Raw genomic sequence first — 18,645 nt, forward strand, 5'->3', positions numbered from 1 at the left:
ATTACCAAATTGTGAAAAGCACTATATAAATAAAATTGAATTGAATTGAATTGAATTTAAACATCACAATATTCCTCATTTCAATAATTCCCATCCAAGATATGCAATGGGATTAGGCCTGGTTGAGTTGCTTTATGGAAGACAAAGAAGAGTTGCTTAGAAGTCGGCATGTCCAAAACTAAACTGAGCATTTCAGAAGGGGAGCTTTATAAAGGCAAAAGCTAATACCCCATTCACACAGCACTTTGGTCCCAGAAAATTTCCATAAAATTGGCAAAGGCTTCTGTGTGAACACAAACAGGTCCCTTAAATGTTCTGGGACCACTTCGGTAAAGAAGACCTAGTAACCTTGCCGTAACATGTACAGAAAGCATTATGTGTGAACAAGAGGTCGAAAAAATGCAATAAGGGGCGTGCCGTAGTGAGTGTCATCGCAGCAAGAAGTTATGGTGACATAATAGCATTTTTGTGAAGGAATTTTGTTAAAGATCAGAATTAGAACAATTATCAAAACATACACAGAGTTTAAAATAAGTAAATAATGTTTTGGCTTCATAAATTGGGTAAGTGGAACACTTTTTTATGCAAATGTTTTCTCATAATTGACTAGATAACTCGTCAATGGCAGGGAAAGAGTTAAGCAAAGATCAGGGAGCTTGTCACTATCCGCGCTGAAGCTGAGATCATTCACCAGCATGACAGAACAGTGCATCACGCGCTCCTTGTCATAAACAAAAATGCACAGGCATGGTTTTTTAGACAAAGATATCACGGATTATTTGTAAACTTCAGACGCTGTGGAAAAACCTACCAAGTGCAGGCCTTTAAGTACGTCACGTCTCTTTATGGGATCTTTATGGTATGTGTGTTCCAGATTCTGGAAAATCATTGGGAGTGTGAATAAACCAAAAATCAAACAATCCCGGACCACATTTTCCGTTTATTTTCCGTAATCTCTGTGTGAAAAGGGCATAAGCGTATTTGAGATGGACTGGGATGAAAGGTGCTGCAATAATGAAAAGTATGTAAGGAACAATTGACGACGAATAATTGAATTATTCGTAAATAATGCACACACAAGGTGGTGATGCGGCACGACGCGAAGCAGATGTCAATTATGAGTCAATTGTACCACGGTTACCACAAACATTGCTCTGGTGCCTATTTTTAAGACATTTGAGAGGTTAGATGTGCGTTTTTTTAGAAAAATAATCGAAACCCATGAAACATTTCTCAGCCAGAATAAAGCATAAGGCCCGTGGTATAATTGAAAAACAATGTGTCTTTTAAAGGGGACATTTCACAAGACTTTTTCTGCACTAAATGGCATTGCTGTGGTTGGATAGTGCAGATTAAGGGGCGGTATTATCCCCTTCTGACATCACAAGGAAACCCAAATTTCAATGATCTATTTTTTACATGCTTGCAGAGAATGTTTTACCAATAAAGTAGTTACTGGGTTGATCTTTTTCACATTTTCTAGGTTGATAGAAACACTGCGGACCCAATTATAACACTTAAACATGGAAAAAGTCTGATTTTCATGATATGTCCCCTTTAAAGATTCAAGCATTAACAAGTCAATTATATTAGTTATACCCCACAAACAAAATTCATTTAGACTTTGTATGAAGGGATAATACAGGTAGGACCCCTTTACTAGCCAGAAATGGTGTTTTATTACAACAAGTTGTAACAATAAAATAGTTGTTCTTCTGGAAATTAGAATTTTTTTATTTTCTTACTCGTGTAGCTCCGACAATTCATTGTATCTTAGTTCTCTTTTTGTGCAGGAAGAAAGATAACAATACAAAGGTACAATAGTACTAGATCAGGCAGGGTAATTGAGGACAAAAATGTTTTTATTTTCTTTAAATGTACTGTAGGGAAAGGAAAAGGGCAGAACTTGCCCTACAAAATATTAAATGATTGTAATTGGCATTTTAAATTCAAGTCCAATTCAGATATCATGTCATAGCCATAAATAATAAATGTACAATTTTTGCCTGTATAAGAGCAGAGCTGTCGTGCATGTCCGGTTCCTGTAGCTCAACTGCAAGAGTGTTGCATTATCAGCACAAAGGTTGGGGTTTGAATCCCAGGGAACACACATGCTGATTAAATATTTAGTAGCATATTGAATAAGTGGCTTGGGTAAAAACGTCTACCAAATGCATAAATGTAAATGATGTTCTTTCTTTCATAGATTTTCCACAGCAATTTTTGTGTTAGCTTCTGTCAGCGTCCATTTACAAAACATTTATTCTCCCGAATGTAAAAGCATTGTAAATAAGTATGACTGTTGATGTAGCACATGCTGAATGTCCATTCGCACGACTCAGATCTGGTGACTGTCATGGCCGCTAGCTAGCTGGCACATATCATCTCCAGTCCAATGGTGACCGCCACAATGTCTGGCGCTCTGTCAGAACGTGTCTGTCAAACGCTCTGCAACTGGAGCAGATGTTAAAAGACACTGTAACCATGAATTGTATGTTCTGTGGTGTGTTACTCGTAGGCAGGCAAAACTCATTTTGGAAACAGATGTAGAAAGCAAAAATTCCTTTTTTCTTTTTTGTGTGTTTGTGCCTGAATTTTTAATAATTTCATCAGTTTTGAACTTAAAAATATTTGACTGAACTAGGATCGGAATCAGCAGTTGTTATTATTCCGTATATTTACAGGACAAAATAGGTTTGTAGTACTCAAGATCGGTCTTGGTCTCGAGACAAATTTTTAAAGTTCTTGGTCTTGTCTCGTAATTGACCGAATTTTTACTCGGTCTCGTCTTGGTGTCAGACGTAGAGGACTCGGAATTTTATTTAAAGACCAGTCAAGACCACAACTCTGTTGGCATATCACGAAATAATTTTTTTATCATTAATTATTAAATAATTATTATCATTTACAGATTTTTACAATGCCAATTTATTTATTTATTTTTTATTATTTTATCATTGCACACACACACACACACACACACACACACACACACACACACGCACGTTCTGGTTTCCATGTTTTTTGGGGACATTCTATAGACGTAATGCATTTTATTCTGTACAAACTGTATATTCTATTCCCCTTACCTGCCCCATTCCCTAACCCCAACCATCACAGGAAACTGTCTGATACCTTATATTTTCAAGAAACATCATTCTGTTTGATTTATTAGCTTGTTTCCTCATGGGGACATCAAAATGTCCCCACAAGGTCACAAAAATACTGGTATTCCTATCTTTGTGGGGACAATTGGTCCCCCCAACGTGATAATTACCCGGCCGCGCACACACACACACACACACACGTTGGTGTATGTGGTTTACGGGGACACTTCCATAGACGCAATGCATTTTATACTGTACAAACTGTTATATTTTATTCCCCTTACCTACCCCAGTCCCTAACCCCAATGTCACAAAAACCTGTTGCCAGTCTTTAATCTATGATAAACTACCATTTAGTATGTTTTTTTTTAGCTTTTCCGTTTATGGGGACACTCTCTGTGTCCCCGTAAACCACCTTTATAGCATAATAAACATGTCATTATACACTATTCATGTCCCCGTAAACCACATAGACCAACCCACACACACACACACGCACACACACGCACGCACACACACACGAGAAGTGACTAATCATATGCATAGTCCACATTTCATTAATTCATTTATTTTATTTATAAGTGTTTTAATGCAGTGACTTTCAATGGTCTTCGTTCTTGACTTGGTCTCGGCCTGTCCTGGTCTTGACTTGGTCTCAACCCTTCAAAGTCTTGGTCTTGTCTCAGTCTCGGCCTGTCTTAGTCTTGGTCATGACTTGGTCTCGGTTTAGATGGTCTTGACTACAACACTAGTACAAAACATATAAATGTTCTTATATTATTCTTGACCAAATAAAAAAAGGACACTACTTTTCAAATTAAATGTTATAAAATTCTGTCATCATGCAATTTTTTTAAATATATTTATAAATATTAAAATTTATATTTTTTTATTGTTTTATTGATTTAAATTTTTTTTTTAATATTTTGAATTCAATTTGTGTGGGGTTGCCATAAATAATTTCTAAAAATAACCACAATAAGTGTTTTAGGGTTAGCTTATATCAACATCACTCTTTGTACATATTTTTTTACACATTTTAAGATTCAAAGTTTGAAAAGTAAAAAACTAAGAGATGTAGAAAAGCCCACTACAGTGTAGCAGTGGCGGCCGGTGACTTCTTTTTTCGAGGGCGCTCGATGCGAATTTCGTTTTCGGTACGTAAACCATCATGTTTGTGGTTCGTAATTTCAACATATGTGTTCTGCGCGTCGAGTGATCCTATGTGCATCATGTGTCTTGTCAAAATAAGTGCCTGCTGCAGACGTGTCTAAAGTGTTTATGATAAAAGAGACGCTCGCGTTTGCCAGACACTCGCATAATCTCATGCGTAATCTGAGTTTACTGTTAAGGGAGTGTCTTGCGTGTATTTTAAGAACGTGAGCGTCTCTTTTATCATAAACGCTTTTGATGCGTCTGCAACAGGCACTTATTTTGACAAAACATGTGATGCACAAGGTTCATATGACGCAACAAACACATATTTTGAAAACATGAGCAACACACATGAAACTCCAAACACATATTTTTAATTTGCAACCCTTGGATGAGCAGTCACAAGCCACCACTGCAGTAAAGTGTCTACAGGATTTGTTTTTATGAATGCATGCAATGCAGTGTGCTGACTCTTTGTTCTGCTTTTGTCTCTAGATATGGGAAGTTTTGAGGAAGGTGAACGGACCCAGGCCATATCACAGGGCGAGGGTGCCGTTATTCCAGCACCACACATACGCTGTTTCCCCCAACCACAGGTGACATGGTTCAGAGATGGGCGGAAAATCCCTCCTAGCAGTCGGATGTAAGTTTCTAAATGAGAGTTTCCTCCTTTGCAATGCTGTGGATGTTTAAGCAATATTCTTTTGGTTTTGTGTATTTGTCTTTCCTCTTTTTGAAGACACTGGTTTGTTATTGTGGCAGTACGTCTTAAGAGATGCACCCAATGCAATGCATGTGTGTGTGTGTGTGTGTGTGTGTGTGTGTGTGTGTGTGTGTGTGTGTGTGTGTGTGTGTGTGTGTGTGTGTGTGTGTGTGTGTGTGTGTGTGTATGTGTGTGTGTGTGTGTGTGTGAGCTTGCATTGGATTTCGTTTGTTGGCTTTCTAGAAAGAAGAATTTTGTTTTTCAAATGCCGAACACTTTTCTGCAGCACTTTTTCCTCTACATATAGAGGCATGCACATCATGTTTGCTTACAAGGGCAAGTGCGACTGCAAACAAAATGTCAGACGCCAATGCTGACTAAACCAGAACTGAATCCCTCCAGTCCTGATATTTTGAAGAAGAATTCACAGAGGAAAAGTTGAATCATCCATCCATTAAATGGTAACATTAGCCAGTAACGCTTTACAATTGGGCTGTATTTATTAGCATTAGTAAATGAATGAGCTAGCTAACTAACAATAAACAATACTTTGTTTAGTCATTTATTTATTAATCAAATCATGATAATTTTAGAATTTACTTATACATTTTTAAAATCAAAAGTTTTAACTGATAACCTTAAAGCTCTACTGTGTACTTTATTGAGTTAATTCTTAACAAAAACCCATGTTTTCTTTCAAAAGTATGTGCTCATTCATGTGTAATTACTTCCACCCCACTAATCAAAGTATTCTCGTAAGTGTAGAATCTGCTATTTAAAATGCATACCGTCGAAGCGCTCTCTGGCTGAATCCATGTTGTGCCTCCATCTTTGAAATACATTCGCCGACGAGGGACATTCCTGAAATTCAACCTCCGCCTTTCGCGCTTTCACTCTACACTCACGCTGGCCGATAGCTGAAGCCTCCGGAGGTTGCATGTGTAGGCGGTATACGTCATCAAGACAGTCTTATTTCAGAATATTAACAATTATAAAGCTGACAATTATTCTTAGTTAATTGTAAATTGATGTAATATGCGTATGACTTGGGAATGTAATGCTCAGTTGATTTAAATAAACCAGGCTTGATGACGTATCCAGCCTGTGACCTGCGTAGCTGAATCCTTCGGATTTTACAACAGCCGCACATCGTGATGAACCTGCGATCTAATGCTTTGATTTGAAAGCCTGTTGAAGACATATTCTCGAGGACATTAAAACAAATCGCCAAGGATGCGAAACGGGGATTTTAAACGACAACGTGACAGGAAAAACATCAAGACCAAAGTCACTATTGGAGTTAGTTTTCCAAGATGGGGCTCAAGGGACACTGAAGTTGCACTTTATGGGGCGGTTTCCTGGACAGGGATTAGACTAGTCCTAGACTTAAACACTTTTAAGAGCTCTCCAAACTCAAAACAACTTGCACTTGCATATCTTAAAATACATCAGGGCCCTTTGTTTTACCTCAAAATGCACACAGGTAATGTTTTTAGTAAGGCATGTTTGTTAAAACTAGTTATATTTCCTAGTTAAACTAAGGCCTAGTCCTGGATTAAGCTAATCCTGGTCCGGGAAACCGCCCCTATATCTTCTCCACAGGTAATTCAGCATATTCGTTTACATCTATACAGTCCATGTTGTAAACTTGAAGTTTTATAGTTCCTTGGCTAACTTTAGCATGATTATGCATAACACTTAGTGTAAACATGCATGTGGTTTAATGTGTTCGAACAGCCACACGCCGTCTCTCCGCCCATTTATGTAATCTGAGGTACTGAGATAAATGTTTTTCATCTTTTCTGACCTCTAGCACAAACACACGGTGACAGCCCTATTTTTAGCTTTTCATTGATAAAAGCGTCTGATCTGCCCGTCTTTCGTTTCATTTTACAAGCGTGTGAAAGTTGCGCGATCTTTTTTCACCAATATGAGAGAAAGCTCTTACATATACACGGACATGTAACGTTTACTTAAAATATAAGCATTGTACTCTGACATAATGTCTGACATAATGCTCTGATAAAAGCGTCTGATCTGCGCGTCTTTCATTTCATTTTACAAGCTTGTGAAAGTTGCGCGATCTTTTTTCACCAATATGAGAGAAAGCTCTTACATATACACGGACATGTAACGTTTACTTAAAACATAAGCATTGTACTCTGACATAATGTCTGACATAATGCTCTGATAAAAGCGTCTGATCTGCGCGTCTTTCGTTTCATTTTACAAGCGTGTGAAAGTTGCGCGATCTTTTTTCACCAATATGAGAAAAAGCTCTTACATATACACGGACATGTAACGTTTACTTAAAACATAAGCATTGTACTCTGACATAATGTCTGACATAATACTCTGATAAAAGCGTCTGATCTGCGCGTCTTTCATTTCATTTTACAAGCTTGTGAAAGTTACGCGATCTTTTTTCACCAATATGAGAGAAAGCTCTTACATATACACGGACATGTAACGTTTACTTAAAACATAAGCATTGTACTTTGACATAATATTAGTTCGCGTCCATTTAAACCCGTCATGGTTGCTTTTTGTATGTGATTTTAAGCGGACATATCATGACAATCAGACTTTTTTCATGTTAAACATAAATCTGTGTGCTTTGATGGATCACAGGCAAAGGACATTGCAAATTGTTCATTTTTTTCTCATTGCTTTTGCTTTGTAGCTACTGGAAGCCATGTTAACCTTGGCATGACACGGCCGGGCCACCGTACGAGTTAAAACGCGTTCCGAATGGGGGGGGGGGGCTAGAAAGTAATATTCAGTTGCTTGTCATATAGACTTTCACAGCTAGATGGGAGTAGATCCTACACAGTGGAGCTTTAACAATTGTATTAACATTAAATAACATCAACTAAGATAAATAAATGCTGTAGAAGTATAGTTCATTGTTCGTTTATGTTAGCTAATGCATTAACTAATGTTTACAAATACAACCCTATTGTAAAGTGTTACCCATTAGCCTTTATGCTACCTTTAACTTTGTGTTCAAACAAAATAACTCAAAAATAAAGAATGGTAGGACAGTGGACAAGTGATGATAAAACATAGCTTGATGGTAAAATACAGTATTTTGCAGTTTTCTGGAATGTTTCGCATTTTGTCCACCCAACCATGATGTTTCATTTTTAAGCGTATCGGCTGTTTCCAGCTTCATGCCAAGGTTACCTCGTGCAAATGAGCGGAGCTGATAACATTTATTCTGGGAAAATCATTTAATTGAATTTTAATCAGGCCACTGGCACCTCCATAGCTGTTTCAAAGGCTCCGTAAAAAATGAAAATAAGCGTAAAATTGGCCGAGAAACTTGCGTAACGCCACTAGCCTGCCTGGGAGTGAGAGACGCTTAGTAAAACTCTCTCTCTCTTTCTCTCTCTCTCTCTCTCTCTCTCTGTTCTTGATTTGTGAACGTAATCTCTCCCTTACTCTTTATTTGTTTATTCATCGGATTGCAGTCGTTTTAACCTTCATTTCGGTGAAAACCGTCTACGAGGCCCAAGGGTCTTAAAACGGAGAGTTTTCACAAGCATCTCGACCTCATCTCTCGCTCATCTCTTTGTCTCTTTCCCTCTAATCATGCAATCACAGCCCAGATAACAGAACAGGATGATTATTGTGTGTGAGAGAGCCGGGCTTCTGCCGCGACATAGTGCACCACCCTGTACTCATAGACATAGAAACTCACAGCTGTAGATGTTAAAATGACGTTTCCAGCATTCGTGTTTAGATTTAGCACTAATTTGTGCATCGGCGGTGCTGTTGACATTCAATTATGTAAAATTTATGGTATGCAAAACGTGTAATTTATAGATTTACGTCTGTGGTGTTAAATACAGCGTGACATGCATTTGCATTTAGCTCGCTTAATGTGTCCATTCTGTCATTTTTCCATTAGACTTTGATTGAATCAGGAACGGCTTGCTGGGCTCTGGTATTACAAGAGGCGGCAATGCATTCATATTTCTGAATTCTGGATAGAGACTAAACCCTTCGACCTACATATTAAACTTTTGAAAATAATTTAGCCTAAAACACGGACATGCATACTTTTAAAGAAGAAACTTTTGTTTGACCTAAGAAAAGTTTGACCTAAAGTGTCTTTGTTCAATTTGTTGACTTGTAACGCATAAAGTACATGCAGTTGGAGTTGGGTGAGGGTTATCAAAAATATTTTACACAGAACGTTTCATCTTTTATGTGTGTGCATCTGTGTGTCTATGTGTGAACCCCGGCCACCTTTTGCCCATCAACCAAATCAAATAATTTTTTTCATCTTTCTTTCTGTTTCTTGTGTTTGTGCAAGAAGAAAATGAACAGATTTTGTTGTAAATTGAGCTGTAGATTGGTAAAGCTTGTCCAGCAGAAGATGCGTTATTTTTTTCTCCACGCTTCCCTGACCACAGTTTTCCCTTGATGAGACAATTTCGTGCTGAGAGGCTGCAACTGGGACTCCTTCTCCTCCATTTGGGTCACTGCTCCTGTTGTCTTCAGTGAGAACTGTGCTGTTCTCAGTGAAGCTTCATCTTTTTGTTGTCAGTTTATTGTGGCTGTGAGTTCAAGACTTTCTTCAATGTATTAAAAGTGATGTGCTCTCTAATAATGTGTTGAAGATCTTAAAAATAAAGTCTTCAAATCACAGTTACAATAAAAGTGAAGTGTCATTAGGAACAATGCCACTTTTTCATTTCATCTCTGTCTGTGTCTATCAATTTGTCTGTCTGTCTGTCTGTCTGTCTGTCTCTATCTGTATGTCTGTCTGTCTCTCTGTCTCTCCCTGTCTGCCTGTCTGTATGTCTGTCTCCATCTGTATGTCTGTCTGTCTGTCTCCGTATGTCTGTCTGTCTGTCTGTCTGTCTGCCTGCCTTTCTCTGTATGTATGTCTGTCTGTCTGCCTGTCTCTGTCTGTATGTCTGTCTGTCTTTGTATGTCTGTCTGTATGTCTGTCTCTGTCTGTCCTTTCTGTCTTCTTTTTGTTTATCTGTCTGTCTCCTTTTTGTTTGTCTGTCTCTCTGTCTGTCTATCTGTCTCCTTCTATATGTCTTTCTGTCTGTCTGTCTGTCTCTCTCTGTGTCTGTCTCTGTCTGTATGTTTCTGTCTTTCTGTCTGTCTCTATCTGTCTGTCTGTCTCTGTCTGTCTGTCTGTCTATGTCTGTCTGTCTGTCTGTCTGTCTCCGTTTTGTTTGTCTGTCTCTCTGTCTGTCTATCTGTCTCCTTCTATATGTCCGTCTGTCTGTCTCTGTATGTCTGTCTGTCTCCATTTTGTTTGTCTGTCTGTCTCCGTTTTGTTTGTGTGTCTCTCTGTCTGTCTGTCTGTCTCTCTGTCTGTCTATCTGTCTCCTTCTATTTGTCTGTCTGTCTGTCTCTGTTTGTCTGTCTCTGTTTGTTTGTCTGTCTGTCTGTCTGTCTGTCTGTCTGTCTGTCTGTCTGCCTCTGTCTGTCCGTCTGTCTTCGTTTTATTTGTATCTCTGTCTGTCTATCTGTCTCCTTCTATATGTCTGTCTCTGTATGTCTGCCTGTCTCTGTCTGTCTGCCTGTCTCTGTCCATCTGTCTGTCTGCCTGCCTGTCTCTGTCTGTATGTTTGTCTGTCTGTTTGTCTGTCTACTTCTATATGTTTGTCTGTCTGTCTCTGTCTGTCTGTCTGTCTGTATATCTCCATTTTGTTTGTCTGTCTGTCTCCGTTTTGTTTGTGTGTCTCTCTCTGTCTTTCTATCTGTCTGTCTATCTGTCTCCTCATATATCTCTGTCTGTCTGTCTGTGTTTGTTTGTTTGTCTGTCTGTCTGTCTGTCTGTCTGTATGCATGGCTGTCTCTGTCTGTCCGTCTGTCTTCGTTTTATTTGTCTGTTTGTCCCCGTTTTGTTTGTCTGTCTCCCTCTGTCTGTCTATCTGTCTCCTTCTATATGTCTGTTTTTCTGTCCGTCTCTGTATGTCTGTCTCTGTCTGTCTGTCTGCCTGCCTGTCTCTGTCTGTCTGTCCATCTGTCTGTCTGCCTGCCTGCCTGTCTCTGTCTGTATGTTTGTTTGTCTGTCTGTCTGTCTGTCTCTGTATGTCTGTCCATCTGTCTGTCTCTGTATGTCTGTATGTCTGTCTGTCTGTCTGTATGTCTGTCTGTCTCTCTGTCTGCCTGTCTCTGTCTGTCTCTGTATGTCTGTCTGTATGTCTGTCTCCATTTGTTTGTCTGTCTGTCTCTTTTTGTCTGTCTGTCTTTATTTGTCTTTGTCTGTCTGTCTGTCTCTATCCGTCTCTATCTGTCTTACTCTATCTGTCTGTCTGTTTGTTTGTTTGTTTGTTTGTCTGTCTGTCTATCCCTGTCTGTCTGTCTGTCTGTCTGTCAAATATGTCTATATTTTGTGTTCGTCCATCTATATGGATATCTATATGTCTTTTATACCTGCCTGTCTGTCTCTCTGCCTGTTTGTCTTTTTGTGAGAAAAATAATGATTCTGTGATTCTATGTCCATAAAGTTGGTCCCTGACCATTAGCTCTTGTGTCCCAGAGCAGTCTTGTCTGTTCTGGCATGATGGAGACGACACCCTCCTTCATTACTTTCCTTTCCTTCGGGAGCGAGGACCGGCTTGAAAGGCAGTCATTTAACTGCAATAGCCATTAGTCTTTCATTATTGAATGGGAATGCAATTGAAAGGTCCTTTTCCACTGGCTGCCTTTGATATGTTGTGTTATTTGGGATGGCTAATGTTGTGTATAATCAGAACCTCGGATGGTAAACACATTCCAGCAGCTGACCCACTCCAAGTGTTGAAAGAGAAGTGCTATTATGTTTCTTTCACTTTGTTCTTCTTCCATTTCTTGGCCCATCCACTAAACATTTGCTTTAGATAAGAGGCAAACGTCTTCTGTTTGGACAACTGTTTTTCATTTGACACTCGACTCATCTACTTTCTGTTTTTAAGTAAAACGGTGCAGTAAAGGATGCTTTTAACCTTGTGCTTGTCTCTAAAGCTTCAGTCACTACCGGTTGGTTCCAAAATAATCACAATATGTTTTTATAGCACAAAACAACAATGAATTGAAAAATGTGGGTCATGGGTAATTAACATTGCATTATTTAGTCTTTATGGATTTATTATATGATTCATCGCTTATAATATTTGGTAAAATGATATGCAAGTCAATATTGTGTTCATAGCTCAGTTGGTAGGGTATTGCATTAGCAGCCCAAAAGGTCATGGGTTCCTTTCCAAGGACAAGGACAAAATGATATACCGTGAATGCACTTTGGATAAAAGCATCTGCCAAATGTATAAATGTTAAATGTTAAACAACTGTGTCATTCTACCGCATCTCAAAGACCAAAAAATAAACCCAACAAGCATTATACTAATTTTCTTGAGCTTACAGCAGTTTGGCAGGCGTGGTTGGGGCTAAATGCTTGAGACACATGGCACATGTTTCCATTTTGTGGGTGATCAAATCGAGGGTTTATTTAAGGCCTGAATATATTTGACTGGAGTGTCAGAAAGCATTTCTTTTCAACAGACGTTGATGGCACCAGAGGGGCCACTTCTTTTTCTCCGCAGCATAAAACTTTGCATATCAGCTGCGGCGATAGCATTACATTGCGTTTGTTAGACAGGTGTTGGTCGCAAGCGCAACCTGTTCCATTACTATTTCTCCCTAAAACTCAAGCATATTCTGTCTGTCAGTATTATTTGACCACCTGTATTCACGTAGGGTGTGTGCTACATCTCTGCGTTTGTGTGTGTGTGCTGTCAGTACGCGTAAGTGTTGTCAGATATATTTACCACGACGTGCGCATGGTATTCGCTGGAGATCCTATTCCCTCTAAAGGGAGGGCGGCTTGTGGCGCGTGTATTTGTCTAAGTGTAATAGAGGTCACCGACTGCAGACTCTGCTGTTCTCTAGAGAGGGTAGAAAGAGCAGTGCACTGACAAATGCCATTCCACTCGCCATTGTGAACGTGTTACTGTTTTAGTGGTTGAACAAACACACACACACAGGCTCACAAAAGTCCCGTTGCAACTGCCTCGCTGTCTACCGCTGTTTACTTCTACTACAAATGCATCAAGTGTATGACTCTGATGCCTTAGGGTGCTGTCTTGGTAGGCAGCTTAATAGAAATACAGAGCTACAGAACACATGAGTTCTCCCAGAGCAGCATTCATCGCAAGCCGTAAATGCAGCATTGCAGTAAATTAAGCCGGTAAATACCTGAACGGAAAACACAACTCACAATAGTCATTTCTCAGATCTGTGATTCGACAAATTCATACAAACAGCCTCAAGATGAACAGAACATTGACTGATCACGAAGTGCGTGGTTATACACAAACACATGCTCGGGTGAAGAAATAGCTGTTTTTTATTTCATAAGGAAAATGGTCTCAGAGGTTCCTAGTTCGTAAAAGCTAGTTTTTATGATATTAGGGTCCGATTATGTCGTGTTTATACATTTGGAAGACACTGTTGTCGAGTTACAGTATGTTTTTATTAGTATGTATGTTCCCTGGGGATCAAACCTATGTCCTTTTCATTAATAACACAAGGCATTATCAAAAGAATGGTCCCAAGCTGTCACTATGGTTGTATCCTTTTTAACTCTTTCCCCGCCAGTGTTTTTTTTTTTTTTAAGTTGCCAGCCAGCGCCAGCATTTTTTATGATTTTTACAAAAGTTTAATGCCTTCCGGAAAATGTTCTTCTTTAAATACATAAACATACAGTACATCAAATGAAGGAACAGACACTCTGCTTTCAAACAAAAAAAGTTTCATACTACCTTCATTAGTTCTCTTTCTATAACCTCTCAAATATGGGTAGGTTTCTTCAAAAACGCCAAATTTTGAGCAAAAAGCTGAGCTAATTACATTTTTGTGAAGGACTTTTGATAGAGATCAGAATCAGAGCGATCCTCAAAACTTACACGGACATACAGCTGTTTGCCCCACGGCGATACTTTCGGGTTTTATAAGTTGCCGTCTGGTGGATAATAGCGGTATTGTGGAAAGCCAGAAATTCTCGTCAAGTTAAAGTGCAATGGCAGGGACAGAGTTAAAGGTCCTAATAGGTATAGATATGTATATAATTGGTATCAATATGTTCCCCATGCTGGCAAAATCAGTCGAAATGAGCCTTTTTTTTTATTATTATTTATTTGTTATTTTTAAAATATCTAAAAAAAGTGTTTGAAGTTGGCAAAGTCAGCAAAGTCAGTTTTGAGAAATATCTAGTTACAGATTTTTGAGGACTTAAAAGCAAAATCACTGCATCCATATCTGTAATCACTGGTAATAATAGTTAATATATAAAATAATAGATTTAGCAAAAACAAATACTATATAAGTCAAAAACAATACTATATAATACTATAGGAAAAATAAATGTTCAACTTTTTTATTGTTTGATTGACATTAAGACAGACAGCTTTAAGATCTACTGTAATGCAAGGATCTAATATAATGTTACACATTAGATATTTTTCCTCAACAGTTAAACAAACATTCACTTAAGACAGAACAGATTATATCTGCATGAATTGTTGTCAAAACAGATATTTTTAAAACTGTAGTTCTATGTAGATGTCTATATTTTGGGGGCGCGTGCATGCTTTGGATCTGTCAGTTAGACTTAGCGCAAGATAGTTTTCATGTCTTTTTGCTCTTAATAACTCTTTCAAAATCAATCATGTCCCTACATTTTTGTCCTTTAATAGCTATTTTAAAGAGCACCTATGGTCCGATTCACGATTCATTTCTTTGGTGTGTAAGTGTGTATTAGTACCTGTTAACGATATGCAAAAGGTACAAACCCCAAAGTAAACAATGACGCGAGTTATCGCTTCCGACGTAAATCTTTTTTTTTTGGACTACAACAAACACATGAATTGTAGGTGACAGTTTACTTCCTGGGCCCGTTAACATGTACAAGACCGACATTATCATAATTCCTCCCGCTTTGTTTCACAGCATGTAAGTTAACTCCTGTTAGCATTGCATTGTGAGCGAATCTTTCAAACATGGGAAAGAGCGTCAAATTTACGTCTGGCGTCGGAAGTATTCAGACCAATCACAGCATACAGATTAGCTGGCCAATCAGGGACACAGAGCTTTTCAAATCAATGAGCTTTGTACAAAATCAGAGCATTTGAGGAAGCAGTATAACTGGAGCTTAAAAAAAAAAACGGTATGTGGAAAAGAATGTGTTTTTTTTACCATAAACCATGCAAACACATTATATTTTACCAAATACACAAAATAACGTTGTTGTTTAGCAATGAAATAGGTGCTCTCTAATATTAAGAAAGTCCTGCACTCTATTTTCTAATTTCTGCATGTTTTAAAAAACGAAAACAAAATGTAACGCTCATGTGGATAGACAAGCATATTTATATTAGATTAAGCATTTAGGATGGTAAACCTCTTAGAAAACGTATGAATAAAGATCATTTTATCATCGTTTTTATATCATTAAATAACCAACTAAAAACAAATTTATTTTAGAAACAAACATTTGAATTTACATCAGCATGATAAAAATACAGTAAATGACAGAAACCAGCTTTGGAAAAAGATAGTTGAAGTGTAATTATTTTTTTTTGTTGGTCTCAAGTCCCATTGAATAACATGGGGAGGCGGGGTTTATGACCTATACTGGGACCAGTCACTGGGGGGCGATCGAGACGTTTTGGCTTCACTTTTCAGGGCTTGTGCGGCACGCTTGATTTAGAGCATTGAAATCGCTAGATGATGGCTTAATGTACTTATTTTTACCTGTACCTTAAAAAATCAACATACTTTCTTTGCCTCTAGCTCAAAATTAGATGTTGCCCATACAGACTCTTTTGCCAGCACGGGTCACATTTGTACCATTAGGGTACTAATATGCACTCTTTAGTACCAATATGTACCTCTGAGGTACTATTATGAACTCTTTAGTTACAAATGCGTACTTTTTGAATGGGTGGCGCACCAGTGACAGCTAGTGACTATTTATGGACCTTTTCTCTGACAGTGCACTGTTAAAAATGTATGTGGAAATTACAGTATTACTGTCAGCAGTTTGCCAGTAACTTACTGTAGATTTACATTTATATTTTTACTGGCAACAGTTTGCTCAAAGATAAATGAACATTAAACATTAACAAGACAAAAAGTACAGCATTATGCAAAGTGTTTCTGGGAACAAAAAATCAGAAAAACAACTGAAAAAGGTTGATGAGGATTTCAGGTTCTAAGAAAGCTTTGAATAAGGCTGTTTTTTATTTTATTTTATTCTGTAAAGACAAAGACTTGTTAATGTCTAATAATAATTTTTCTTTGAACAAACTGTTGCCAATAAATTAGATAAATATAAATCTACAGTAAGTTACTGGCAAACTGCTGCATAACCACAGCACATTTTTTACAAAGTGCAATGGCACAAACAGTTTATGGCTCAAGTCTTTCAGTGCAGGACTATGCCCATTTTATCACCTGCCAGGCAAAATGGCAAACTTGCCACACGATTCAAGGTCATCAGTCTTATCTGTCATATCTTTAGCTCAAGCTTAGTTTCACAAATACTTAGGTTAGAGGTTTGTAAAAATCCCCTACCTATAAATTGAGTGGTGCAGATCTTGTGTTTTTCTATTATCACATGCCATAAGGGATTTATTGAATATATTCGTCATAATTCCTGATGGGCACCTTGGCTAAATGTCCTTTGCCATTTATAACTTTCTAATTAAAATCCGTCATGCTACTGTATGTTAGCCGCCATAAAATAGGTTAATCTCATTTTATATTCATGCCTGTCTCTTAAAAATATGTAGAGGTATAATTTCAGTATTTATGAATATTGTAGTGCATGCACAAAAATGTGTATGCATAGTTTTTATCATGTGTGCAAGAGGGGAAGTACATACAGTAGTTCATATGTGTGCTTGTGTAAACATGAATGTTTGCATGAGGTGATAAAAATGTATGTGCATGCATAAAACACGTGCATGGTCTCGACTGCCTCATTAGCCGTTCAGCCTGCTAGCGATATCTCTATTCCCTTTATACGCTCAAGTTCAGGGAATCACCTGAGATTAATTTGCAGGCGCTTGCCGCTCACCATCCCTCCCCATTCATAATTCAGCAGCAGTGTGACTCTCTACCTGACACCTGGCACAGCAGGACCCAGGCTGAGTGAAATATTCACTGCCGACCATCACGCTGTGGCCACTCGGCCTTATTACCCAACCCCTAATCCGTCTGCGGCAATGCATCGTGGGCCGAAAACTAAGGGCTGAAGAGACTGAGAATGAAGAGATACATTATATTCAGTCACTCAATTCTGTTAATACAGTGGTCATAAATAATCTGGGTTGATGATATGTCATTCTGTGACTGTAATGTCTCCACAGCTCTGCCATTAAAGATTATCCTTTTCTAGGTGACACAAGCAGTAAACTGTTCTGTTAGGGATAATGTTTTTAATTTTTTATCAATAATAACATAATCTAAGTGGATGGTTTAAGGACTTAATGAATTTTTAATGAGCAGATGCTCGCGAATATATATTTTCATAATTTATATTAATCTGTGGTGTTAATTACGGGAGTGCGTTGGAGTTATTATGTCTGATTCAGCTCGCTGTGAGCTGTACCGCAGGCATCTGCGCACGCACTGTATTATTGATAATTATTTTAATTGCCGTTTTAATTTTATTGAGTTATGTTACAGTCATAACATTTGGTTGATGTTCACAGACATAACTTATTTAAAGGTGTAATGATCTGCATGCTAATAAAGCCAAGAGAGTTTGACTAAAAGATCTGTCAATTCTGCTCAAAAAAAATCTGTCAAATTTTTCAGTAAGCCCTCACAGCCTTGAGCGGGAACAGCTATGGGGCTCCAGCACGCATTTGGTATTCCTACAGTTAAGACAGACAGATTCCTATTAGCATTCCGCATCCCAAAAGACTACGGGCGCCGGCTCGTGAGCTGTGGGGGTGCGCAAGACGGGTCGAGGGCAGCCACGCAGAGCGAGCGATTCTTCCCCATTTGTCCAACACACAGTCATAATGAGAAAACATTGATTGTAAACAAAGGAGGTGCAGTAATTGGCACTCCAAGGGGCAAGTGTCAGGACTTGGCCCGGTGGACACGGTGGGTCGGTTGGGTGTAGGTTGATGGTCGGTTATTCAGCGTGAGATCGTGAATGTACTGCTGAAGAGAAGCAATGGTTACATTTGTAATACATGGCTGCTTACTGGCTGTGTTCAGTCCAATGTGTTTTTTAACAAGTGTAACTTTTTTCATCCCTATGGAAAAAACTCATCAATCTTTGCATGCATGAAGGGTCTGTGGCTAATTGCATTTTGTGTAATTTTGGGATGGATGGGCTTTGTGGTTGCCTAGCAACTAGTGGTATAAATTGCAATATTCAGAATGTCAGCCCTACTGTTTAGGTTCAAAACAGCATTTTATGTGACAGTCCCTTTCCTAATGGAAAACAAATTTGCCATGAGAACCAAAAACTATGTATTTCATTACATTGATGTTTTTGAAAAATGCTTTTTACAGTATAGGCATTCTAATGTGTTATATGTGTTATAGTGTTTCGTTTCTGTGAAATTAAACTCATGACCTTGGTGTTGTTAGTCTTATTCTTTACCAACTAAGCTTCATGAACTTTTTCACATTTTTAAAGATTTAGAT

The 18,645-nt window shown here is 38.3% G+C and overlaps 1 protein-coding gene across 4 annotated transcripts in view; it reads left to right on the plus strand.

The window, feature by feature from the left end:
* The window catches only part of sdk2b (sidekick cell adhesion molecule 2b), a 428,287-nt gene that overhangs the window by 325,082 nt on the left and 84,560 nt on the right, over positions 1-18,645 (plus strand). For all 4 annotated transcript variants that reach the window (XM_065262638.2, XM_065262641.2, XM_065262640.2 and 1 more), the window contains exon 4: positions 4,758-4,905. In XM_065262638.2, the coding sequence (XP_065118710.2) occupies positions 4,758-4,905 (148 nt within the window). The remainder of the gene's footprint in view (positions 1-4,757; positions 4,906-18,645) is intronic.

This window comes from Paramisgurnus dabryanus, chromosome 1 (genome assembly GCF_030506205.2).
Source record: "Paramisgurnus dabryanus chromosome 1, PD_genome_1.1, whole genome shotgun sequence".
Lineage (NCBI taxonomy): Eukaryota > Metazoa > Chordata > Actinopteri > Cypriniformes > Cobitidae > Paramisgurnus > Paramisgurnus dabryanus.